Genomic DNA, 21660 nt, shown 5'->3' with positions numbered 1-21660 from the left:
CACAACGTATGTCTCTTTGATACCATAAGCGATTGGTATCGTAGGATATTTGTTACCATTGTGTAACCACATTCAAACTACACTTAGACGTATATATGAAAAGGCATCAACCCTCAGGTTTATGAACTTGTCCTAAGTGCAACACAAGCTCATAAATATTAGTGGAATAAATCAACTACTGAGAAAGTTCTTTTTGTCGGCTTCGAAAGGACGAAATGATTGTATTTTTTGAACTAAATTGCAACCTTGCAGTCTTGAACCTAACAGTTCAGATTGATTTTTTGATAAATTTAAATCCCTAACCAGGTAATTTAATACATCTTGTAATATAAGAAGTGGCTTATTGGAAGATAATTCAAAATCAAAATCATTGTTGTCATCTTTAGTACTGCCTGATTCTTCATCGCTGCTATCGAAACATACATTCACAGGTAACTTAGGAACTGGAAAAATTTCACTGTGAGGTACAGACCTCATTGCATATTGCAATGAAGTCTATTTTACAACATTTCTAGATGTTTTAGAAATTCCAAACAAACCTGTTAAGCAATAGTAACAATCGGTTACATGATTCTTTGGTTCACACCAAACGGCCAAGCGTTCGTGTACCTTTCACCTATCCTCTTAAACATACAGAACAATTATTGAATACTATATGAGGAGTCCACGTCTTATCCTGATCACCAATTTTACACTGAAAGTACAAATAATATTCTTTTTTAATTAAAGGTGCACTGCAGCGTTATACTTAAGACTGAACAAAATTAATTCATTCGTAAATTCAGTGCTTAATACAGCTGTTTTCAGCTACACGTTTTGACCTGCACTGATATGATTACTCCTGTCCATGAAGGCTCACTCTTCAGTATTAGATATGATGTCATAATATGTGACTATGATATGATTTAACTATTTGTCTAGTATTGTTTATTTATAGCTTCCAAATTATGTTAATAAAGTTAAACAACAAAAAACGACCTAACAAAATACAATATAGGGGCTTAAAATGCTAACTATACGTTGGAAAATGAAAAAAATTCTTTAATTAAAATGTAAAACTTTTTCAAAAATGGTGGGTGATAGAAATATTCTGAGTTCATATTTGTTTTCAACATCAAAAACATATTAAAATCATATATCGCATGTTAAGAAACAAAAATTATGTTTATCAGTGAAATTAATGGCTAAGTCAGTTTCATTCGCTTTTTATTCAACACTTTTAAAACAGTATTAAACATTAAAAAAAATCTGATATTTCCCATACCTTAACGACGAAGGATGGTTTCTTCATGATACAACGCCGCTATGATAATCTATAGAAAATACCTTTAACTTTTCGTTATTTATTTTCGACTACCACTAACTAATATCGACTTACTTCGTCACAACCAGTTAACACGTAATCAGATCTATACGATCTGTAAAAATTACGCGAGTTTTTCTGTTAATAATTACACAAAACCGATAATCATTACCCATTCAACACTAATTCGAAACATTAATTAATATTAAACAAAATTATTTGAAAAGAATTGTGAAGTTACGCCGATGATAATAAAAGATAGTTTTTAATTTAAAATAGAGTAATCCAAAAAACTTCAACGGTAATATTTTGTAATAGTAAAATAAAAAATAAACCGATAAATTAATGTTTTTTTGTTAGGAATTTAATTAAAAAGTTTTATCATAAATGTCTGAATCTAGTTATATAATTATAGAAAGCAAATTTATCAAAAACATTAGAATCCGACCTTAGATGGATTGAATTTCCTTTTTTCATTCGGATACGAATGCACGAATGCAAAGACTTTCTTAAAAAAAGAATAGAAAAAAAGATTCCAAAGATTTTTCTTGATTCGACTTGAAAGAAATATTTAATTGTATGATTTTCATTTACAAGTCAAGATTATTGTAAAAGTTTTCTGTACACGATTTTTATAGTAGGCAACACAAATACAATTGTTCTTTATATACAGACTTGAAAAAATTAAAAATAAAATTAATAAAGATAAATACAGAATATCTCGAGAGATATTGGCCAAACTTAAGGTACTGACTCAAGACATCAAAAAAACAAAAAAATATATCCTATATCCTAATTTTCATTCTATCCACCATTCTATTTTCTTTTCTATAAAAATCTACATCATTTAATGTAACATCTACATTTAATATTAATCCACATCATATTTTAATGAAACTGGTGTGCAAAAACGCAACATCTACAAAATAAATAAGTTTGAAAATTCCTATATAGTGGATATTTAAATTTTTTAATCTTAATAGCTCCGTAAGTTTTAGTTTTACGGAACTACATTTTATTAGATTAAACATGATTCGTTCAAAACACTTGATAAAACAGCTGAGATGCGGCAGAAATAGTTAAAGTGGGTCGCAAAAAATTTGCGACCCAGTTATTGCTTCCTATCTTTGAATTATTAATAATAATTATCTTAATTCAACTGAAAATTAATGTCGATAGTGAAAACAGATACAAAATTGTAAGAATGCATAATTTTTGAGATCACTCTTAACAATTTCAGCCAATTCTTAGCCATTATCAAATCGATTAGAACAAAGGAGGTGTCATTTAGCACAAAATAGAAGGCTTAGAATGAGTACAGTTTCATTTTGCTCAAAGAAGGCATAAGATAAATAGATAGATTAATATTAGAAAAAAAGGAATTGCGGTTAGGGGGAAAATGAAGAGGGATAGAACATTTGTCACGTGAACTTTATTTTGATGTACTGAATCAACTGGAAGGAGGTGTTGTTCACCTTCTCCCATGACACACTGTATTTATATACTTTACAAAAAATATTCACTTTTTACGTTACAAAATAATGAATTAAAGATTTTTTTTTTTTAAACCTAATCAAGCTAGAATCGTACAAATAAGTAAATAAAAATGTCTTTTTATTCAAAAAATTATTTTTTTAATAAAATAAACAGGTACATCTGGGAGTAAACGGGAACCGCGTTGGAAATTAAGGTGACTGTCTCTTCTGAGTGGAGAAAAAGTGGTTTTTATTTACAAAATATCTTTATTTACTTAATGTGATTTTGCACATACACTTAGGTGTTATTTTTAAATAAGAAAACACAGTTTCAAGTTTCTAAATTATTAAAGTTTTCCAGTAGGAGGATGTACAAATTTAGAAAATGCTGAAATGTAGTTAAGAATCTATGCGCTGTTTTAAAAACAAACAAAAAATTAAAAAAAAAAACTTTCAATAGATAATCCCTAAGATAATGAAAAAGAATACTTTCTTTTTCAAGGATAATCTCTTTTATTATAAAAGAGAAGGGCACGTGGAAGAACTTTAAGAATGCAGTAAAATTGCAATAACGGCTAAAAACAAAGTGATAATACATTATTGAAGATAAGAAATTTAACTTTAAACAATTAATTTAAGGTAAGCCTGCATCACTGATGAAAATGGAAATATCTACTACGGCCGAATACAAGATGCGAAGGAATGAGCAATTTCACAGATATTACATCGATATGAGATATTGGTCACCAGAAAATATTTTTATCCTATAACATTGCATATTTTATCGACAATACGGTGACAGTTAAACACTGATTACAAACGGCGTTACATTTCAACCGTTAAAAAAATCCGTGGCCGTAAAAAAAACTTCTTAAAGCTTTTTATTATTTTTTAAACCGCAATCCAAACTGATGGTACGGTTTTTTCCGTTGACAAATGTTATGAAACATCTCCCATATATAAGATCTGTAATCTGACACCGACTAACAGATAAAATGCGGTTAGGTTTTGATTACACGTGAAACACTTTGCTACTGTAATATTGAAACAAATCAACAAAATCATAAAAAAAGCCAATAAAACCGAACATGTTACGATATATACCGTACAACAATGGAGATTAAATATATACAACCAGAACTCCAACTCGAGTAATTCAATTTTTTACACCTTTATTTTTTAAGGACTACTACTGGCTTCCACAGTTGTTATCCGTTAAATTCCTAACGCCCACAGCTGATCATCCGCAAACAATCTAGTTTAAACTTTGCTTTAACTAACTAAACAATTAATAATATTCGGTCCAATAAATATACATTCGACCGCTGAAACTTAAATCTTACTTCAAATCAACAACCGTTCAAATGTTTTAAAAATCAAAAACCATATGTGAATTTCAATTAAAAGCTCATTAGTAAATACTAGAGGAATTTATAAAAAATTAACATAATTACAAAAAAAGAGTATTAAAAATAACAACACACTTTTACAAAGCGATAAAAATAATTTTACTCGCTTAAATTAAAAACTATAAGTATTAATAAATAAAAGTCGAGTCATAATATTGTGAAAAAACAAAATTTAAATCTTTACCCGAGCAAACCAACACGCCATCGTCTCACATTATATACGTAATTCAATGTAAAGCTATAAAGCTACATAAGACTATTCACCCGGTTTAAAAATATTTAATCTAGCTAATTATTATTTACTGTTCTCTACCGATAGAAAAAATGGTACGATATCTCAACGGGTTTGACTTTATTTTAGCGTTTCAGGAAACAGAAGCCGACTACTAAATTTTACTGTACTAATAATGATCTTTTAACAAATAAAATGTCGAATTTTACTTTGTCTAAACGGTTCTTGATAGTACTATCAGTTAGATTATTCCAACGACCGTCAAACTTATTCTGTACGCTTATTTCTGTAATATTTCTGATTATCAAAATCATTAAAAAATGTTAATAATGACAACTTTCAAATAAAAATCAAATTCAACTTTCAATCAATAATTCAAATTTTTAAGACGAAAAGAAAAAATATAATTACTGCACAATAAAATTTACTGTGCGGTACTGCTTGAAAAAAGTCAAAAACTAACAAATACACTTCAAAATAAAAAATTGGAAAATCACAGAAATATTACCACAAAATAGAACTCAACTTACCGACAAGAGCAAGAATAACCGTCAATAAAGGGGCTGCAGGGAACGTTATCGTCACATTAAATTCTAACATCTGCAGTAGATCAACTGAAACAGACATAAAAGGTTGTATTACTTCATCGAAAATAACAAAAATTAATATGTTACACAGAAAATAAAAGTTATTTTCATAATCACTAACATTAATAAAAAAGACGTAGTAGTCATCTAAAAATAAAAAAAAATCAGAACAAACCACAGGATTAGATTTTTAAGATTATTTTTGAAAAAGTGTAAACGAATTCCGCCTCGATAACTGACAAGACTAAAAGAAAATAAATAAATGTAATTAGATTTAAATTGAGCTACTTAACGCAAGTGGGAAAAATAAATAAGTAAATATAATGTTTTACATGTTTTTTCGGCTACACTTTGAAGGCAAATTTCTCTAAAATTAAAATAATATAAAAAGGTTCATATTAACACAGATCCAGAAAACCTATTTGTTTTTGAATTATAGGCCGGTCAAAAAAAAAGTTTCCCATTTTTGGTCTTAATAGTGAAATAATGAGGCAGTTCGCTTATGCAAACAAATTTACGGAATTAAATATGTAATTTTGTATAAATAATTAAAATAAAATTGATCCCACTCGTTAATTTTTTGAGAAATTTTTTTGAGCCATTCCTGTGAAATATCGAAAAGAATAACCACTTTTGCGGAAAATTATTATAAAACCAGTAGGAATTAAATTAACTAAAAATGATGTACTAAATTTACTAATGAGGTAAATAAGTTGTAAATTATTCACATCGATAGGCTCGGCATATTAACACTCAACATTACTCGTAAACTCTGTGAAAATGGCAATCGGAAAGAATGGCATCTCTTTTTCCCTAGTACACCTAACATAAGGATTTTATGAGAACAGGTATGCAATTTTTGGGATCGGATGAGAACGACTGTATTCTCAAGTGTGGTCTATTACAAGCGTTACGGCTACAGTATCAAACATTTAAAAAATGAAACGTTTTAAGTTCACTTACAAACAGATTCTTTAAGTATCAGAAACATCTTGCACTAATATTATTACACTTCATAAATTACTAACATTTTTTTTTTTTTAAATCATGAGGTTTTTTACATCGGTATTTCAATCGGAACATAACGAGTAGCACGCACCAAGCAGCATATTATAAGAAATCTTAGCTCACATAGCCGAAATATTATTCATACATTATCACATTATTCTTCCCAATGCGATTTTCAACGTTCGCCTCTCTTTCCATTGCAAATACACTTACCCTCCGTATTAAGAACAGTTACTGGTTTCGCTCACTGTTTAATTTGTCCAGTCAATTATTACTTTTTTAACATCAGTATTGAAACAGAAAGGAAAATAATGAAATCTACACTTAAAAATAAATTCCCGATGCTACCGAAGATTTCCCCACCTTCCCCTCACACCGGCTAATCTGACTAGCACACAAATGCGACTTAAAAATTAAATAACTGCGCTTAGCCTTTGGGTGATTAACAAGAAAAAGAAAAAAAACAATTCTCTACATTCACATTTTTTACCGCCATCGTAAAAAAAAAACAACGAAATCGACTTGAAGGAAATTAAATTCAAAGCGTAATTAATTACAATTAGCCTACCAAAAGAGACGAGAAAAAAAATATATACAACAGAGATACATACACTGTATGTAAATATACACACTCAATCAATAATATGTACATTCAAATGCATATAACAATTATTACTAACCGATAAAATCATTCTCATAACGAAGTAAAATCTACATCTTTTTTTAAACTACAAAACGCAACCAGTCATTATACAACATCAGCTAAAAATAAGCAAAACGCTAATCAATTTTAATTAGTTTATACGAGCGAGAACTCGGCAACAATCGCAAGTAAAAAGGGTAACAAATGAAGTGAGGAATTCCACGAATTTAATTTTCGTACAAATAACGAAACAAAATACTGCTTTATCTTTATTACGTTCAATAAAGTTAGAATTACGTTTCATTCTTTAGCAAATTCACAAAATAGTTATTAAACATAAATATTTATATTTATTTCTTGTCAGATGCATCGAACACCATTCATCTTTTGTTGCGCGATTAAATGGAGATAGTAGTTTAAATAAAGCCGAAATACCACTCGCTTATAAGGGTATATTATGATGAAACCCCTTATAAAATCGAGAATTTTCAGGGAAATTCTGCCTAGTTTCTAGGCACCATCAATTTTTTTTTTTTTTTTTAATATTAAATTCCAAATAAGTAAACCGATCCAGTCACCTTTTTGTTAAAACGAAAAACGTTCAAAACTGAGATCTTCACATGATTCTTAGAAATGAAAGCGCTCCTTAACTGTCATTTTTATATATTTCTTTTATTGCCAAGTGCACATAAAGTAGTATAATCTTAATGGTTATAGACGACTTTACATTCATAGATTGCTAATCAATCCTAAAAATGATAAAGCCATTTACAACAACCACCGTCCGTTGCGAGACTTAGAAAGGAGAGTAGGGATGAAGTGGTTCCCGTTACAAATAGCTGAGTTATAGCAGAAAATTAATGTTATAATTATGTGTATGTTTTCATGTCCTCCACTTTACGTTCAATTCGTTGAAATAATAATTGTTTTTATTTATTGTTAATTTTAGTACTGAAAATTAGTGTCAAATTAAGTAATAATTTTCTCACAGTAATAGACCTACAAAACACAAAATTACATCAACTTTCTTCCATTTGTTAACCGATTTTCAAAAATAAAATATCGTTTTGTTTTTGTTCAAAGTAAAAGGCTTAATATTTTAGCAAATAACATAAATTTTGATAAAACTAATATTTATGGAGATATAACGGATTGAGAAATAAACATAGCCGCCATTTTGTATTTTGCGAAGGTAATTAATTCCTGTTTTTTTTACTAATTTTAAAACTTTATTACCAAGACGCTTTCCACATATTAATGTGATTCGTTTATTCGAATTTGAGATATAGATTTTTATATCAAAATGACAAAATGGAGGACAGTGGGAGAAAGAAGAAGAAATTGCCATTTTTCCTTAGGATATTTTTTGTTTATTTTTACAAGTAGAATCCGAAAAAGTATAGCCAGCCCGCCATTTTAGAAACACGTGTATGCCGCACAGTTCTCCTATGAAAATTCCTCTGAAACTGTAATAAACGAAATTAAAAATATTAAAACATCAATAAATATACAACGGGAGGTTTCTGAAATATGGAAAAATAAGAAAAATGATTCTCAAAACAACTAATTAATTCCACGGAGAAAAGACGACGGATATAATTTTGATGATTAATGAGAATTAATTCGTTATAAGAGTAAGACTAGGTAAATAACTGAACATCTTCCAGAGAGAAATAAAGGAAGTAATCGTCCGATCAAAGAAAACTGACGGACACTATCTTCGTTGGGGAAAAATACAAACGAACAGATATTAGGTGAAATGAAGTAGTCAAAAGAAATACGGAGGAACAAGAACACGGTTCAAGCTGAACCCGACGCTGCGAGACACAAAGGATAAAAAAGGAGTACAAAGCTGTTTAAGCTGAAGTTAACCTCACTGAAATCAGAAAGATTACAAAAGGATACGCCGCTACCAAAAAATAAAACGCCACAAATAAAGTGAATCAACAATTTCCAAGTAAAAATAAAAAATAAAAATAAAAACACTCTGTATTTTAAAATGCAATATTTTACAATTCTGTAATTCTGTTTGAGATATCGTTATAGATCTCGCTTGCCTTTGAAAAAAATTCAACACATTTTCAATCGTGCATCGTTTATTTATTCTTTCAGTACAATAAATTAGATTTCAATTTCAATTCAATATATCTTATCAAAATAATAAAAGAATAAAATCAAATGCACCGAAGGAATAAAATGGAAACTTTTTGGCGAAACGTGTGGTCGGACAGAAAAAAAAGTTGCAATATGGATTTAAATCGAATTCTTTGCATAATTTTTTTTACTGATACTTAGTTTTTAAAATTATAGTAATTTTATTATTGACCTGCTCTTATTATTTTTTTAATTTTTACACTACACTGAAAACTGAAAAAGACTGAAAAAAGTATCAACACGGTTTAATAACAAAAAAAAAAATAACAATAAATATAACATACTACAGTCATTATTTTGCAAAGAATCTATAAACCCTAAACATCAAAGTAAACATCTGCGCTCAGCAATGACAGACATCTACAGATAACAACGCGAAGATAAAAACAAGTTTTCTTTATCGAGAGAATATCTCAGATCTTGTAACCTAATGTGTTCCGTAGAATCTCCGTTCAGAGCCAACAGCCGAACAAAATCCCACAACTGAATATTTCATGATCGTTAAAGAAACACGATAACCCCCGCACAATACAAATCCAACGACAACTTGAATCGACGATATTCTTTGACAAGAAATGGATACAACTCTCACAAAACTGTTCTTTACCGCACAGTAATCCTGGTACCGCTGAATTTTTAAATAGCTGCACGCTAATCAACCGACTATTTTTTAACAATTACTAGAATATACCGTGTAATGAGCACATTAACCGTTAAAAGTTCTTTGTATTCATTCAGTTCTTTTTAATTTACGTTTATTGCAGAAAAGAAATTAAGATACCCAGAAACAATAATAAGAAATAATCTAAAGAGAGAAATAAAAATTCATACAAAAGAATATAACCTCGAAATTATGTAGCAAAATAACACAAATCATTTTACTTTTACGGTCCTTGCCGCGAATCAAGTTCATTAAAACATTATTACATCGGTGGTAAAGTTGATACCGTTATTATCACCAAACCGAGTGTTAATTTTACCTTACTCAGTCCCAGTTAACGTATTTAAGTAATTTTCCCGGAAATTGCTAAGAACAGTAAAACCATTAAAATAACGGGTTAATTTTTTTTTTTAAATGATTCATAACCCGACAAAGCATGCGTAATACTTTCGTATGAATCAACTTGAATGCAGTTACTCGCGATTAATTCTCTAAAAACAATCTATAACATATTAAAAACAAAGAAAAGAAAAAAAATCATTGATAATAATAATAAAGCAAAGAAGTGCGTGATGTAGCACATTAAGTTATGATTTTTAATCCTCATATTAACCATTACTGAAGAAAAGAAAGAAATTCCGTAATTCAATCAACGTGTATAAAAAAAACTGTGTTAAACGGTTTTTGAAATAAATCGGAACACATAATTTATCAATAACGATGAAGTAACCATGAAACAACAGGAGACCAATTATCTTTTTTCAAACTTTAAATTTGTTAAAAATCCCTTTTGTTTTCAATCATATAACATTAAACTTATATATTTCTTCTATAAATGTCTGTTCAAAGGTAGCAATAGTTCTTTCATTGGTTTAAGGTTTATCTTGTCTTCAGCTTGAGATAAGCTTTATCTATCCGACTTATATAAGAGGTGCACATTAAACTTGCGGTGGACAGTCTGAAGTTTAAAAATGGTCGGGATGTTTTTAAACCAAGTTGATGACTTCTATTGGAATTGTTTAGAATAATATTTGTATTTCTGTTTACTTTTACCTTTTTTTTTTTTTTTTTACGACTAACAATATTATAATTTGTTTTACGAAAGCGGGCGGCAAACTAAAACATAACAGTATGATAATTCTAATTTAATTTAGCGCAATCCATCTGAGAAAACCACTTCTCCTAACTTTTAACATAAAAATGAAGTAAAAATACACAAATCAGAAAATTGTTGTAAACCGATATATTTAGCTAAAAAGTAAGAAATTTCAAATGCGTTACCGCTATATTAAAATTTCATCAAGTAAAGCAAAAAAAAATATTTGTTACATCAATGTATTTTTTCAAAACCCGATAAGCTATTGTCTGTTGAACTATTGTCACAATTTCCCAAATTTATCACAATATCTTCAATAATATTTTCACACAATCAGTCCGCTTCGCGTACATTTTTTTTTCTTAATTATTATTGAATATAATTTTTCCAAGTACTGGCACCTACTCTATTAACACCTTCTCGATCACTAGATTTTTTTTACACCACTTAACTTAAATGGTGTGTTGTCATTACTCCTAATGTGGCCTTTGATTTGTGCCCGTATCAATTATATTCCGTTAAAATTGCAGTGGTATGGAGGAAACTGCAACGTGACACAATTTTTAATTTTGCTATTTCATCTACTTTATAATGAATATATTTTTGTTTAGCTAATTACACTAATCTTTAAGTTTTACTTTTAATATGTTTTCGTTGTACGCAATTTTCTTAGATTTTAACCGTTCGGTAATTTCCGTTTTCGGGTCGAAGCGTTTGGAATTTTTTTAGTTTTCAGGCAATGATACGGTGAATTATTCATTACTACGACAGATCCTTCAACAATAATCTCGACAAATTTTTTAAACTACTCCATAAAATTTCACCGTTCTTTCATCGGGATGCTCTTGGGAGGATCTGGATTCAAATACCCATAAAACACCATTTAAAAACCAATTTTTACTTCCTATGTGCGATACTATTAATAGTTTACCTTTTTCAGCCGGAGGTTTCTCCCGAGTTGAAAAACCTTTAATAAAAACGTTTTTTGCGCTCTTATTTCTTTATCCAGCCATACCTTTTCCCGTACATGTCCCACATTAATTCAAGTTTCAACTGGATAATAAATTGCCTTACCCTCTACACAAAATCGCTTAATTTCTCTTAAATATTCCCTACGCCATGAAATAATATCTTCGCGTTCAGTCGATAAAGAATTCTCTTTTCTGAACACGAAACGAAAATGCATTGTAATTTTGAAACACGATGTGATGTACTTCACGAAAAATTCGGCAGTTCTGAATCGGTATTCACGGCAATTAATAGTTTGTTCAGGTTAAAATGCTCGTTATTGAAATAAAACGAATGAGCTGTTTCTGATAGCGGTTTTAATAAAATCGTCCTACTTTTCAATCGTTTTCACACGCTTTTTTCTTTATTATATTAAAAATTGTTCTTTCGCTAACGCCTGTTACTTGCTTTCCGAGCAATATCTCAGACTGCAGTTTCATGGTTATATATACGTTGCTAATTTTTTTCGGAGCTAGTTAAGGATTTTCCCGGTTTATATTTCACGACAGAATCACTTATTGTTAAAACCAGATCGGCATAAAAACACTGAATAACTGTTATAAAAATGAACTATAAAAACTCAATCGTACCGCATGAAGTAACGATAACACAGACTGAAATACAGTCTATCACTGAAGTGAATAATGGTGAATAATAGTACACACTGAATGAAGCATTATAAATGATGTTATCGTTATTAAACATCAATAACGAAGACTCAACAAAATGTTTAATTGCTTATCATCTGCATGCCATGGCGCCAGAAAAGTGATAGCTTACAGTACATTAATATATAGGCATAAGCAATAACTGTACTTGCACGTGGGAGTGATAGAATGATTTTGCCTAAACTACTAAGATACAACTCGTACATACTGAATTCATATTTAAAGTAAAATTTCCTGTAAAAAGGTTTTTGGACCATAATCAGGTTTACAAATTTCTCTTCACGAAAACTTTTACAATAGACAAGCAAAATCACTGAAAAAAATTAATTTACGATTTACAATGTTAGAAAAAAATGTATCCACAGATTACTTTATGAGGACTTACAATTAGTATTAAATAGTTTTGTTTGCATACGTGAGGGTGACAGGATCGCATTGTCGGTAATAACGAAGATTGTATTGTATTTGGACCTGTGCTGCAATTGGAGCCTTTACGGTAAAATTATCAATCTCGCGTTGTGATTCGTTCCACTCAACACTTCCCTAAAATAATATTTTTATCGAAAATATGTCGCTATTTCAGCATTTAACGCAATGATAAAAAGAAATCATTATACTTCGTAGTATCAAACTAAATGACGAAGATGCAAAATGCTACATCGTAATATTCCATACTGTGTTACGGCTAATACAAACATTTGTGTGCCAAAAACAAAGCCACCAAAACTAAAACGTACCATTACATAACTACCACCCGTACAACCGTACGTTCGACCATCGATCCAACCATGCAATTTTAAAATCAAACATTCTATTTGTTTAATTATGTAACCATATTGGGCGATTATAATATTACGTTAAGTCGAAACAACATAACTTTTTTAAATTTTAGTACTGGTGACACTAAAAATGAACCCGAGATTTACATTACAACTAGGACAGAAATATAGAAAGGAATAGAATTTTATGACGACTTTTAATTCTTGCAAACTGTTAACTGTGAACACCAGCATAATCAAATCTCGGTTTAATAGTAAAACCAGACCGACCAACATCTTTCTTTTGATAATAAACAAACAAAAAAAGATGACATAATAATAAAGATTTTCTGATAAAAAAAAGAATGTTTTATTAATCCATATTTGTTAACATGATAATTTTATAAACGCAATATTTTCCAGTATGCTCGTCAAACACATAAAAGCAAAATTTTGTATTTCTAAGCTGAACAGTTCGTCAAAAAATGCATGTCAACCAGTCAGACTAATAATGTTTCAATGGAACCCTAAAATTAAAACAATACAAAAATTATCAAAAGTTTAAAATATTTATTTAACAATTTTTAACAAAATCACAACAATTGTTAGGGATGTAGGATGTAGGGGGTATACCGAAATGAAACGACTAGCACTAGATAGGGAATCTTGAAGAGCTGCATCAAACCAGTCAAATGACTGAAGAAAAAAAATCACAAGGAAAATTTACACACAGGCGACTGAATGAAAAATCAAAGTACGAAAAAAGATTTCTTTGTTTTTGTGTTTTTTTACCACTTGCTATTTCACTCAAAAAAAAAATTAATTAAAAAGCGCAAATATAACGAAAAAATACAGAACTAATGCAAAGATAAGTGTAATTAAAAACAGAAAAAATTTATGAAATTATAAACCCTTACTTTAATTAAACGAAAACTATGTATGAATATATATATTTAAGAAATAATTTAATGCGTATGTTCAGACACATTGATTGATATGCTTAAAACATGAAGAGAAAGAAGACCAATCTTGAAGACTACCCCTTCAAAACTTAATTATTGCCATATATTCTACCTACAGAATATACAAAGAACACTTAAAAGCTTACTTATGAATTTCAGCAGTTAAAATAAAATACAGAACGAAACCAACCTACAGACCCACAACGCACTACATTCAAATATAAAGTGTAACAGCCAGTTAAAAAAAGAGCATTATTTCATGTTGCACGATTCAAATGGACATGGCTAATTTACGCTACTTACAGAAACACATGGTACATAGCGTTTATTTTCAAAAACGAAGGGAAATTAAGTTTGTTAAAAGCAGTCGCAATATTTAATAACTGCTTTAAATCAGAATGAACGTTTGTGATATAAAGCACGTTACTACAAGTTTCATCAAAACTTTATCTTACACTCCACTTTTCTAGTCCACCTTTTGAAGTCTCATCTCTTAGCTGCAAATTACAGGCATTATCTTATTCCGGTAAAAATAGCTTTAGCCCAGAAAAAATTACCCGTACAGACCTCAGAAAAGTTTCTCTATTTTCAAATACTCTAACGAAGTGAGAGATGGCTTTCAACATTTGTACCATATATCGAAAATTTAGGAGGGAAAAAATGAGGTTTAACACTAGTACAATTTGGAAACTTTCGTATATAAAAAAATAAAAAATAAAAAAAAAACAAGGCAATTTATCTAACAACAACGTGGACTTATATTCACTTCAGTGAAAAACAGACTATTCATAAGCTACTAACTATCACAGGAGATATTTTATGCAAATACTTTACATATAAAATGATATCACCAGAAAAATCAACAAAGCAATGGTACAAAATACCTAATGTACTGTAAAAAATTTATGAATGTATTTTTACATTGTTTACATGTTCTTTTTTTTTTCTTTTTTTTACATATATGTGAATTTTTGATACACTTTGAAAGTGGATTATTTATATAAAAAAAAAAAAAATAATAACGCTTAAGACGTAATATGTTCAGAAATGATTCGTTTTCCGGTTACCTTTTTGTGTGTGTCACCTACCCAATAGAACTAATGTATCAAGACTTAAATCGTATACTCTGTTGAAAAGAATACGTACATAAATTTCATTTTGAAATAAAATAATAGCAACCACGTTAATTTTTGGAAATAAATACTTCAATAACTTTTCTTAGATTTTGATCAGTTTTACTATGTTCAGCGTAAGAAATATCCTAGCTCCTGTTTGTAGTAGCAAGATTTTACCGCAGTGTATGCGATTGTGTTAGTGCAGTTTGTAAAATGAAAATTTGTTAAAATGATCCTCACCAGTATTTACATATTCTTTATCGCGTATCGTGTTTTTATGAACAGTGATATAGCGGGAGGTGTATTGCTGTACACATAGGCTGATGGCTGGCTTACCGCGCTATTAACTATCCTGAAAATATACAATTTTTTCTGTTTAGCCTCCGGAAACACCGTAAGGTATTACTTCAGAGGATGAATGAAGATGATATGTATGAATGTAAATGAAGTCTAGTCTTGTACATTCTCAGTTCGACCATTCCTGAGATGTGTGGTTAATGAAACCCAACCACCAAAGAACACCGGTATCCGCGATCTAGTATTCAAATCCGTATAAAACTACTACCTTTACTAGGATTTGAACCTTAAACTCTCGACTTCGAAATCAGCTGATTTGCGATGATGAGTTCACTACTACACCAAACAGGTATCTTATAATAACTTAATTATTTGTAAGTACAGCGGGCGACGAATTGCTGAGAACATGACTGACGGCTGGCTTTCCGCGCTATTAACTCTACTGAACAATTACTCCGTACTGTGCAAGTATACGGAGCTGCACGAGATGTTTTCGTAAAGGATGACTATGTAACTGCTCCACTTGTCCTATCATCTATCTCTCTCGCACGTAATATGCACAGGTATACGCCAACCGCTGTATAACTTTAAATACAGCTGTCATGTAATTAATTCGAAAATAATTCGATTCAGTCGGCGCCAAATGAAAATATCAAACATAAATTAGATCATAAATCAAAGATAAAACAGCAAAACATTATTTCTACGCGTAACTTTTGAGTCAGTCTATTAGAACACCACGCTGTTGTTTACAACCGGACGGCCCTTACAGTGAATCAAGCATACAATCATACGCATTTTACTGTAAATAGAATGATATTTTATTTATTCAAATACGATTTCAAACAGCAGAATTACATCAAAAATCGTGCAGAATACGGAGAAGGGCAACAACTAAAATAAAGATAATTAATTCAATCTAAAAAATAATTAGTGCAAGTTTGTTCACTCATATTCAATTTAACCATTCGTATCAAAACTAGCTTTTTTAAAATCGTATTAAAAGGAGATATAACACTACTAATTAAAAATAAGACGAATTTTATAAAATATATCAGTTTTATATTTTAGAATTTCTGCTGAAAGAACAATAAAAGACAAAGAGACAGAAAACAACGCGTTTCTGAACATACGTTTAATCGAATTTATTTATTTTTATCTAAGTAATCTATTCGCACAGTGTTTTCTTTTAACCTGTTTCTAGGAAGCCCTATGTTGTATGGTAAATAAATTCATCACCTTGATTATGTAAGTAAATTAATGTTTCATTTCCCACATTAAATCAGTATTTTTTATTCAGCATGTACATTAATCACTTTATACAATAAGTAAGAAAAAACTGGAGTTGGTATCACATTATAAACAATAATTAATATATATCAGTAGTTGAATGCACACAACTTTGTAGAAATCTCAAGAATTTCAATTTCCAAAATTCTTAGACTGCTTGATATCGACATATCTTTATGAATATAACAGACCACATATCATTACTTTGGGTCGCCAAAGGGTTAGAAAGCTGTTAAGAAATAGTTTGCATTAAGTCCTGTTCCGCTTCACAACGACTAAGAATTTTTAATAACTAAAAAATCGCAACGTAAAAAAATTTAATTTAAACAAACAGTAATTCAATTCGATCTTTCGCGATCAGAAGGCTTTAACGGAATTGATTACAGTGATTAATATTGATTATTAACAGAACAAATTTTTAACAACTTGACACCTGAGTATTTAAAACATGCTTGTCTAGAGATACTAGGCATATTTTGGTTTTCTAAAGAAAGAACTTAAAAGCTAGGTTTTAAGAATAACAAGCAAGTATTAACAGTTTAAGAATAAGTATTTTACTAAACAAAACAATTATATAACAAAGGGAGTATTGTGTGTAGTAATATCTTCTTTTCTTTGATATGCCATTAAAACGGAATGAAACAAATGTTCGAAGTAATAAATAATTAAAAATTTGATTTTGATAATTACACAACATAAATCACCACTAATCTATTTTTGAAAATATATATAATTTAACAACCCATATTTCAATTAAAAAATTATTCAGGTGATAATTTTTATCGCCTCGAAAATAAAATGTGATTTTAAAAAATTCAACAAGAACAGAGCTGCCAAATACAAAAAAAAACTAAGTTTCTATCATCAGATGAATCAAAAGGCCCTTCGGAATTCAGACCATTATTTTCACCCTCAGATACGGAATAGTAAAAAAAAAAAAAACTGTGCATTTAAACATTTATGCAGAATAGTAATATTATCTAGTTGCGAAGTCCGAACGTCGCGATCTTCTTCGAATCATATCGCTTCAACTTACATATTTTTCTAACGAACGTGTCGTTCCAAAAAATGTACAGTTTGAAGAGTTTTATTATTTTATTAAAGAAAACGATTAGATACATGATGCTTATGTTGTTTTTTAACTTAAACTTATAAATGTTGAAAATGACTACAGTTAACATCATTAATACACCTACAGCAACGTTTAATACACAGCATGCTAACTGTACTGTAGCTAAAGATATAGTGTTAATTCCATTTTCGATTTGTTGTGCCAGCTGCTGTAGTTTCCTAGATTTTGTAGCACACACTATGTCTTTTAAAACACCCCAAAGGTATAAGTCCACGGTGTTCTTTTAATTTTAATAATAATGATGTTTTAACTTACTCTAATAACAGATCCTTAATTTATTTATTTATTATTTTTTGATATCGCCACATAAGCTTGAGGCTTGTGCGTGGGACATAGAAATGGAATTTTGTAGCGCATGAAAATGCCACGCTTGATCGGGATTCAAACCCGGGACCTATGGATGAAACAAACATCGCATCGGTTGTTCTGAAAGCTTTTTCCCCGAAAGCATTGAATTTTTACGATTATGAGACTGAAACAAATATTCTTAATTATTTATTAAACTCATTAGACAATTTTTTGGCATTATACAAAGACCAATAATCCTTATAATTTTCTATTACATCTAAACAAATTTGTCAAAATAAAAAAAATGTTTATTACTTTGCATCATTTGTTACGTTCAATAAAGTATGTTGTTTTTGTTTAATATATACATACATAATTTTCAACAAAGTTTAATCTAATAAATATGGCATCAACTGACAAATAAATACGCGTCTACTATGTACTTTAGAGAGTATAAATATTACTACACTTAACATTCAAATAGGATTAGTAACAAATCTTGCGTCTGAAATTTCCATGTTAAACTAATAGAAACATAAACAAAAGCCATTTCATCTGAATCCGTACTATTAAATCAAATTAAATTACAAAACCTAACTTCCAGAGTATCGTATCAGTTAAAATAAAGTTTTCCTCGTTTAAGGCGTGGAATTAGCAACCCCTATTGTGTGACCCAGAATCACGTGGCTAAAACACGTGACAGGCTTCCCGGTACTTCCTCGGCAGCTCTATAGGATTGTAATCGATACGAAACAAACCTGTCTGCAACATTCACTGTAAATGAAGTCATGGTTTTACGACACAAAACAATGGCAGTAGATTAACAGGATGTAAAATAATAGGCTTACCCTTTCTAAAACTTCACTTCCACTCTCCGACTAAAAAAGTAATGATGCATTCTTAATAGGATACCCTTCTATTAAAAAAACAACAAGTACACCTACTTAAATATCTTTCAGCTTTGTTGGTATATATTTTTCAAGTTAAATCTATTAAATATAACGTACTTAGTCAACGTAAATTTTGCCAGGAAACTCATTAAATAAACGGTCTCAGAGAATACGATGTTGAAGAACGTAACCGATATACTCCTGCAAGGATTACCACAGTACAGAACTACAAGTTGCCAGCTACACAAATGTCCAGTAGCAAACAAATTCAGCTTTTTTGCTAACTGTAAGAAATCATACCCTTCTTTTAGGACATCAGATACACGAAAAAACATGTTTGCCCATTTTACGACTAAATCCGGATTAAAGAAAGAATAAAAAAACCTGTTTCAGATAAAAAAATAAAAAGATAAATGAACAACAACAAAAAACACGTACATCACAGCTAAAGTTCAAAAAGTTTTGGACTTCATCCTCATCTACAATATCAACAAAGGTTTCGCAGAAAAATTCCAGCTTAGGTCTATAAAAGATCTTTCTTGTAAGCCAAAGTATTGCGTTTCGCTCTTTCTTCTAAGCCGAAATACTGTTGTATCATCCTAACACACGTCTGATTTGATATAAGTGAATATGTTAGTTTTTTAAGTATAAATGACTATTGGTTTTTTCAAATATTGCGCTTTCATATAATAAACGCACGAGAAATTAGCATTTTAATTTACCATATCGATCGATACGATTCATATTTATGGGTGCCAAACACTGATCTGACAGCCTATTTTCATAACTTGAAAACTCGTACCGAATTTCTAATGAACATCCAAGGAGAACGTTGAAAAGTTAAGAAGGTTGATAGAAAAAAAGATGGGAGAGATTCTTTTTTTCTTTTCTCACAGTCCTAATAAATGTACCTTGATACAATAACTTATCATTAATATCTATATTGCATTAATGTAATTATATTCGAATTTTGAGCCAATCGATTATTAAATAAATGAGATGAAAAGAAAAGTCTTTTAACTTATTAACATAAAATTCTGTAAAATAATTTTTTTTACATTAAAAAATTAAATTACACAAATTTAACAAATAAATATTGTTTTAAAAATACAACTTTCAATACTTTTGACTAGAATAATTTAGACAATTTAACTGTCCATATGATATTAATTTTCCAAGAAAAGTTAATCATCTTAAAAGTTTATTTCAAAAGACTGACAACGATATTTTACTGTTTTAAAAGTAAGTGATGTAGGTCAGCAAATCCAGAAATAACCAAGTGAAACAGGACTACCTGACCAATCCTGATGTAACAAAAAATGGTTCATAATCACCGACAGAGGGACAGAAAATTACAGACGATCATACTACTGACAGCAGGGACTATACAAACCACTTGTACATCACTGCCTTTAAAATTGGAGATACCGCTCTCAACTCTATATTCTTTATACAACAAAATTGTAAACCGTACGGTAAGAATCTCGCATATATAATTTCTTCCGCTCAAAAAACAAAAATTTCTGTAATATAAATAAAACTATTTTTAACAAATAAATACAACTTTATTTATGTGTTAAAATGTATCGATTACGATACTGATTTCAAAAAAGGTAAGACACATTTCTATTATCAAAATCTGTTATTGATTTAGAAATTTGTTTAAAAAAAAAAATACATGTTAAATATATGTAATAGACAACAGATATACAATAAAAGATAATAAACAATGTTTAAGCGACACATTTATCATGTAATTTCCATGTAATAAGCAAAAACAATAAAAATTTGTTACAAAACACTTCCCGGCCCGATTTCAAACATTAAACAACGAATAATATGTATTACATATAAATGAAATCGGACCGGTAAGAGTTTTGTAACAATTTTTTTTCTTTTATTTGCTATTATATGGAACGCATAAACTGTTTATTATTATTGTATATTACATACATTTAATATGTATTTTTTTTTAAAGAAAATTCTAAATTAATAACAGATTTTGATAGTAGAAATCATGTGTCTTACCTTTTTTTTTGATATAAGTATCGTTTTGTTAAAAACAATTTTATTTATATTACACAATTTTTTGTTTTTTAAGCGGAAGAAATTATATCTACGAGACCTTACGGTTTACCTTTTTCATTGTAATTTTTACGGATATCACTGCGTTTTGTTAGATTACTTTATTTTTTTAACAATTACTAATTGTTATCTTATGGATTTATTATTAAAATTTATTGCCTTAAACAAATTGAATTTCACGGCCAATTTTTTTTTGTTGTATAAAACTTGTATAATGTTCTTTACCAATTGAAAACCCGTTGTAATATTGCACTTACTTTGTAAGTGTAACCCTCGATTTTTATCGTTAAATTCGATTTTACCATTCGAATTTAATTCTGTTTTATTTATTCCATTTTAATAAAACTAGTATAATCTCTTGTAAACTAATGCTTTTATATTTTTTTTAAAGAAATTATGGGGATTAAAAAAATTGTTTCATCTTCAGTACTTTCATTTATATAAAAACGTTTACTACTAAAACAAGCTGTAGTATCTTTTAAATTTTATCATTTCAAGTACATTATAAAGTTTTTGTACGCTACCTAGTACTATCAAGTACTGCTATCCAGTGGCGCGATTCGTAAAGGTACTTTAAAAAACGTGAATAAAATGACATA

At 29.6% G+C, this 21660-nt stretch overlaps 1 protein-coding gene across 12 annotated transcripts in view; it reads right to left on the bottom strand.

Annotated features, from left to right (window-relative positions):
* The window catches only part of LOC142321817 (membralin), a 261594-nt gene that overhangs the window by 111098 nt on the left and 128836 nt on the right, over positions 1 to 21660 (bottom strand). For all 12 annotated transcript variants that reach the window (XM_075360229.1, XM_075360228.1, XM_075360235.1 and 9 more), the window contains one exon: positions 4950 to 5033. In XM_075360229.1, the coding sequence (XP_075216344.1) occupies positions 4950 to 5033 (84 nt within the window). The remainder of the gene's footprint in view (positions 1 to 4949; positions 5034 to 21660) is intronic.

Source organism: Lycorma delicatula, chromosome 3 (genome assembly GCF_047948215.1).
Source record: "Lycorma delicatula isolate Av1 chromosome 3, ASM4794821v1, whole genome shotgun sequence".
NCBI classification, from domain to species: Eukaryota; Metazoa; Arthropoda; class Insecta; order Hemiptera; family Fulgoridae; genus Lycorma; species Lycorma delicatula.
The sequence above is the reverse complement of the archived record's forward strand: the minus strand, read 5'-3'. Positions and strand labels throughout refer to the sequence as shown.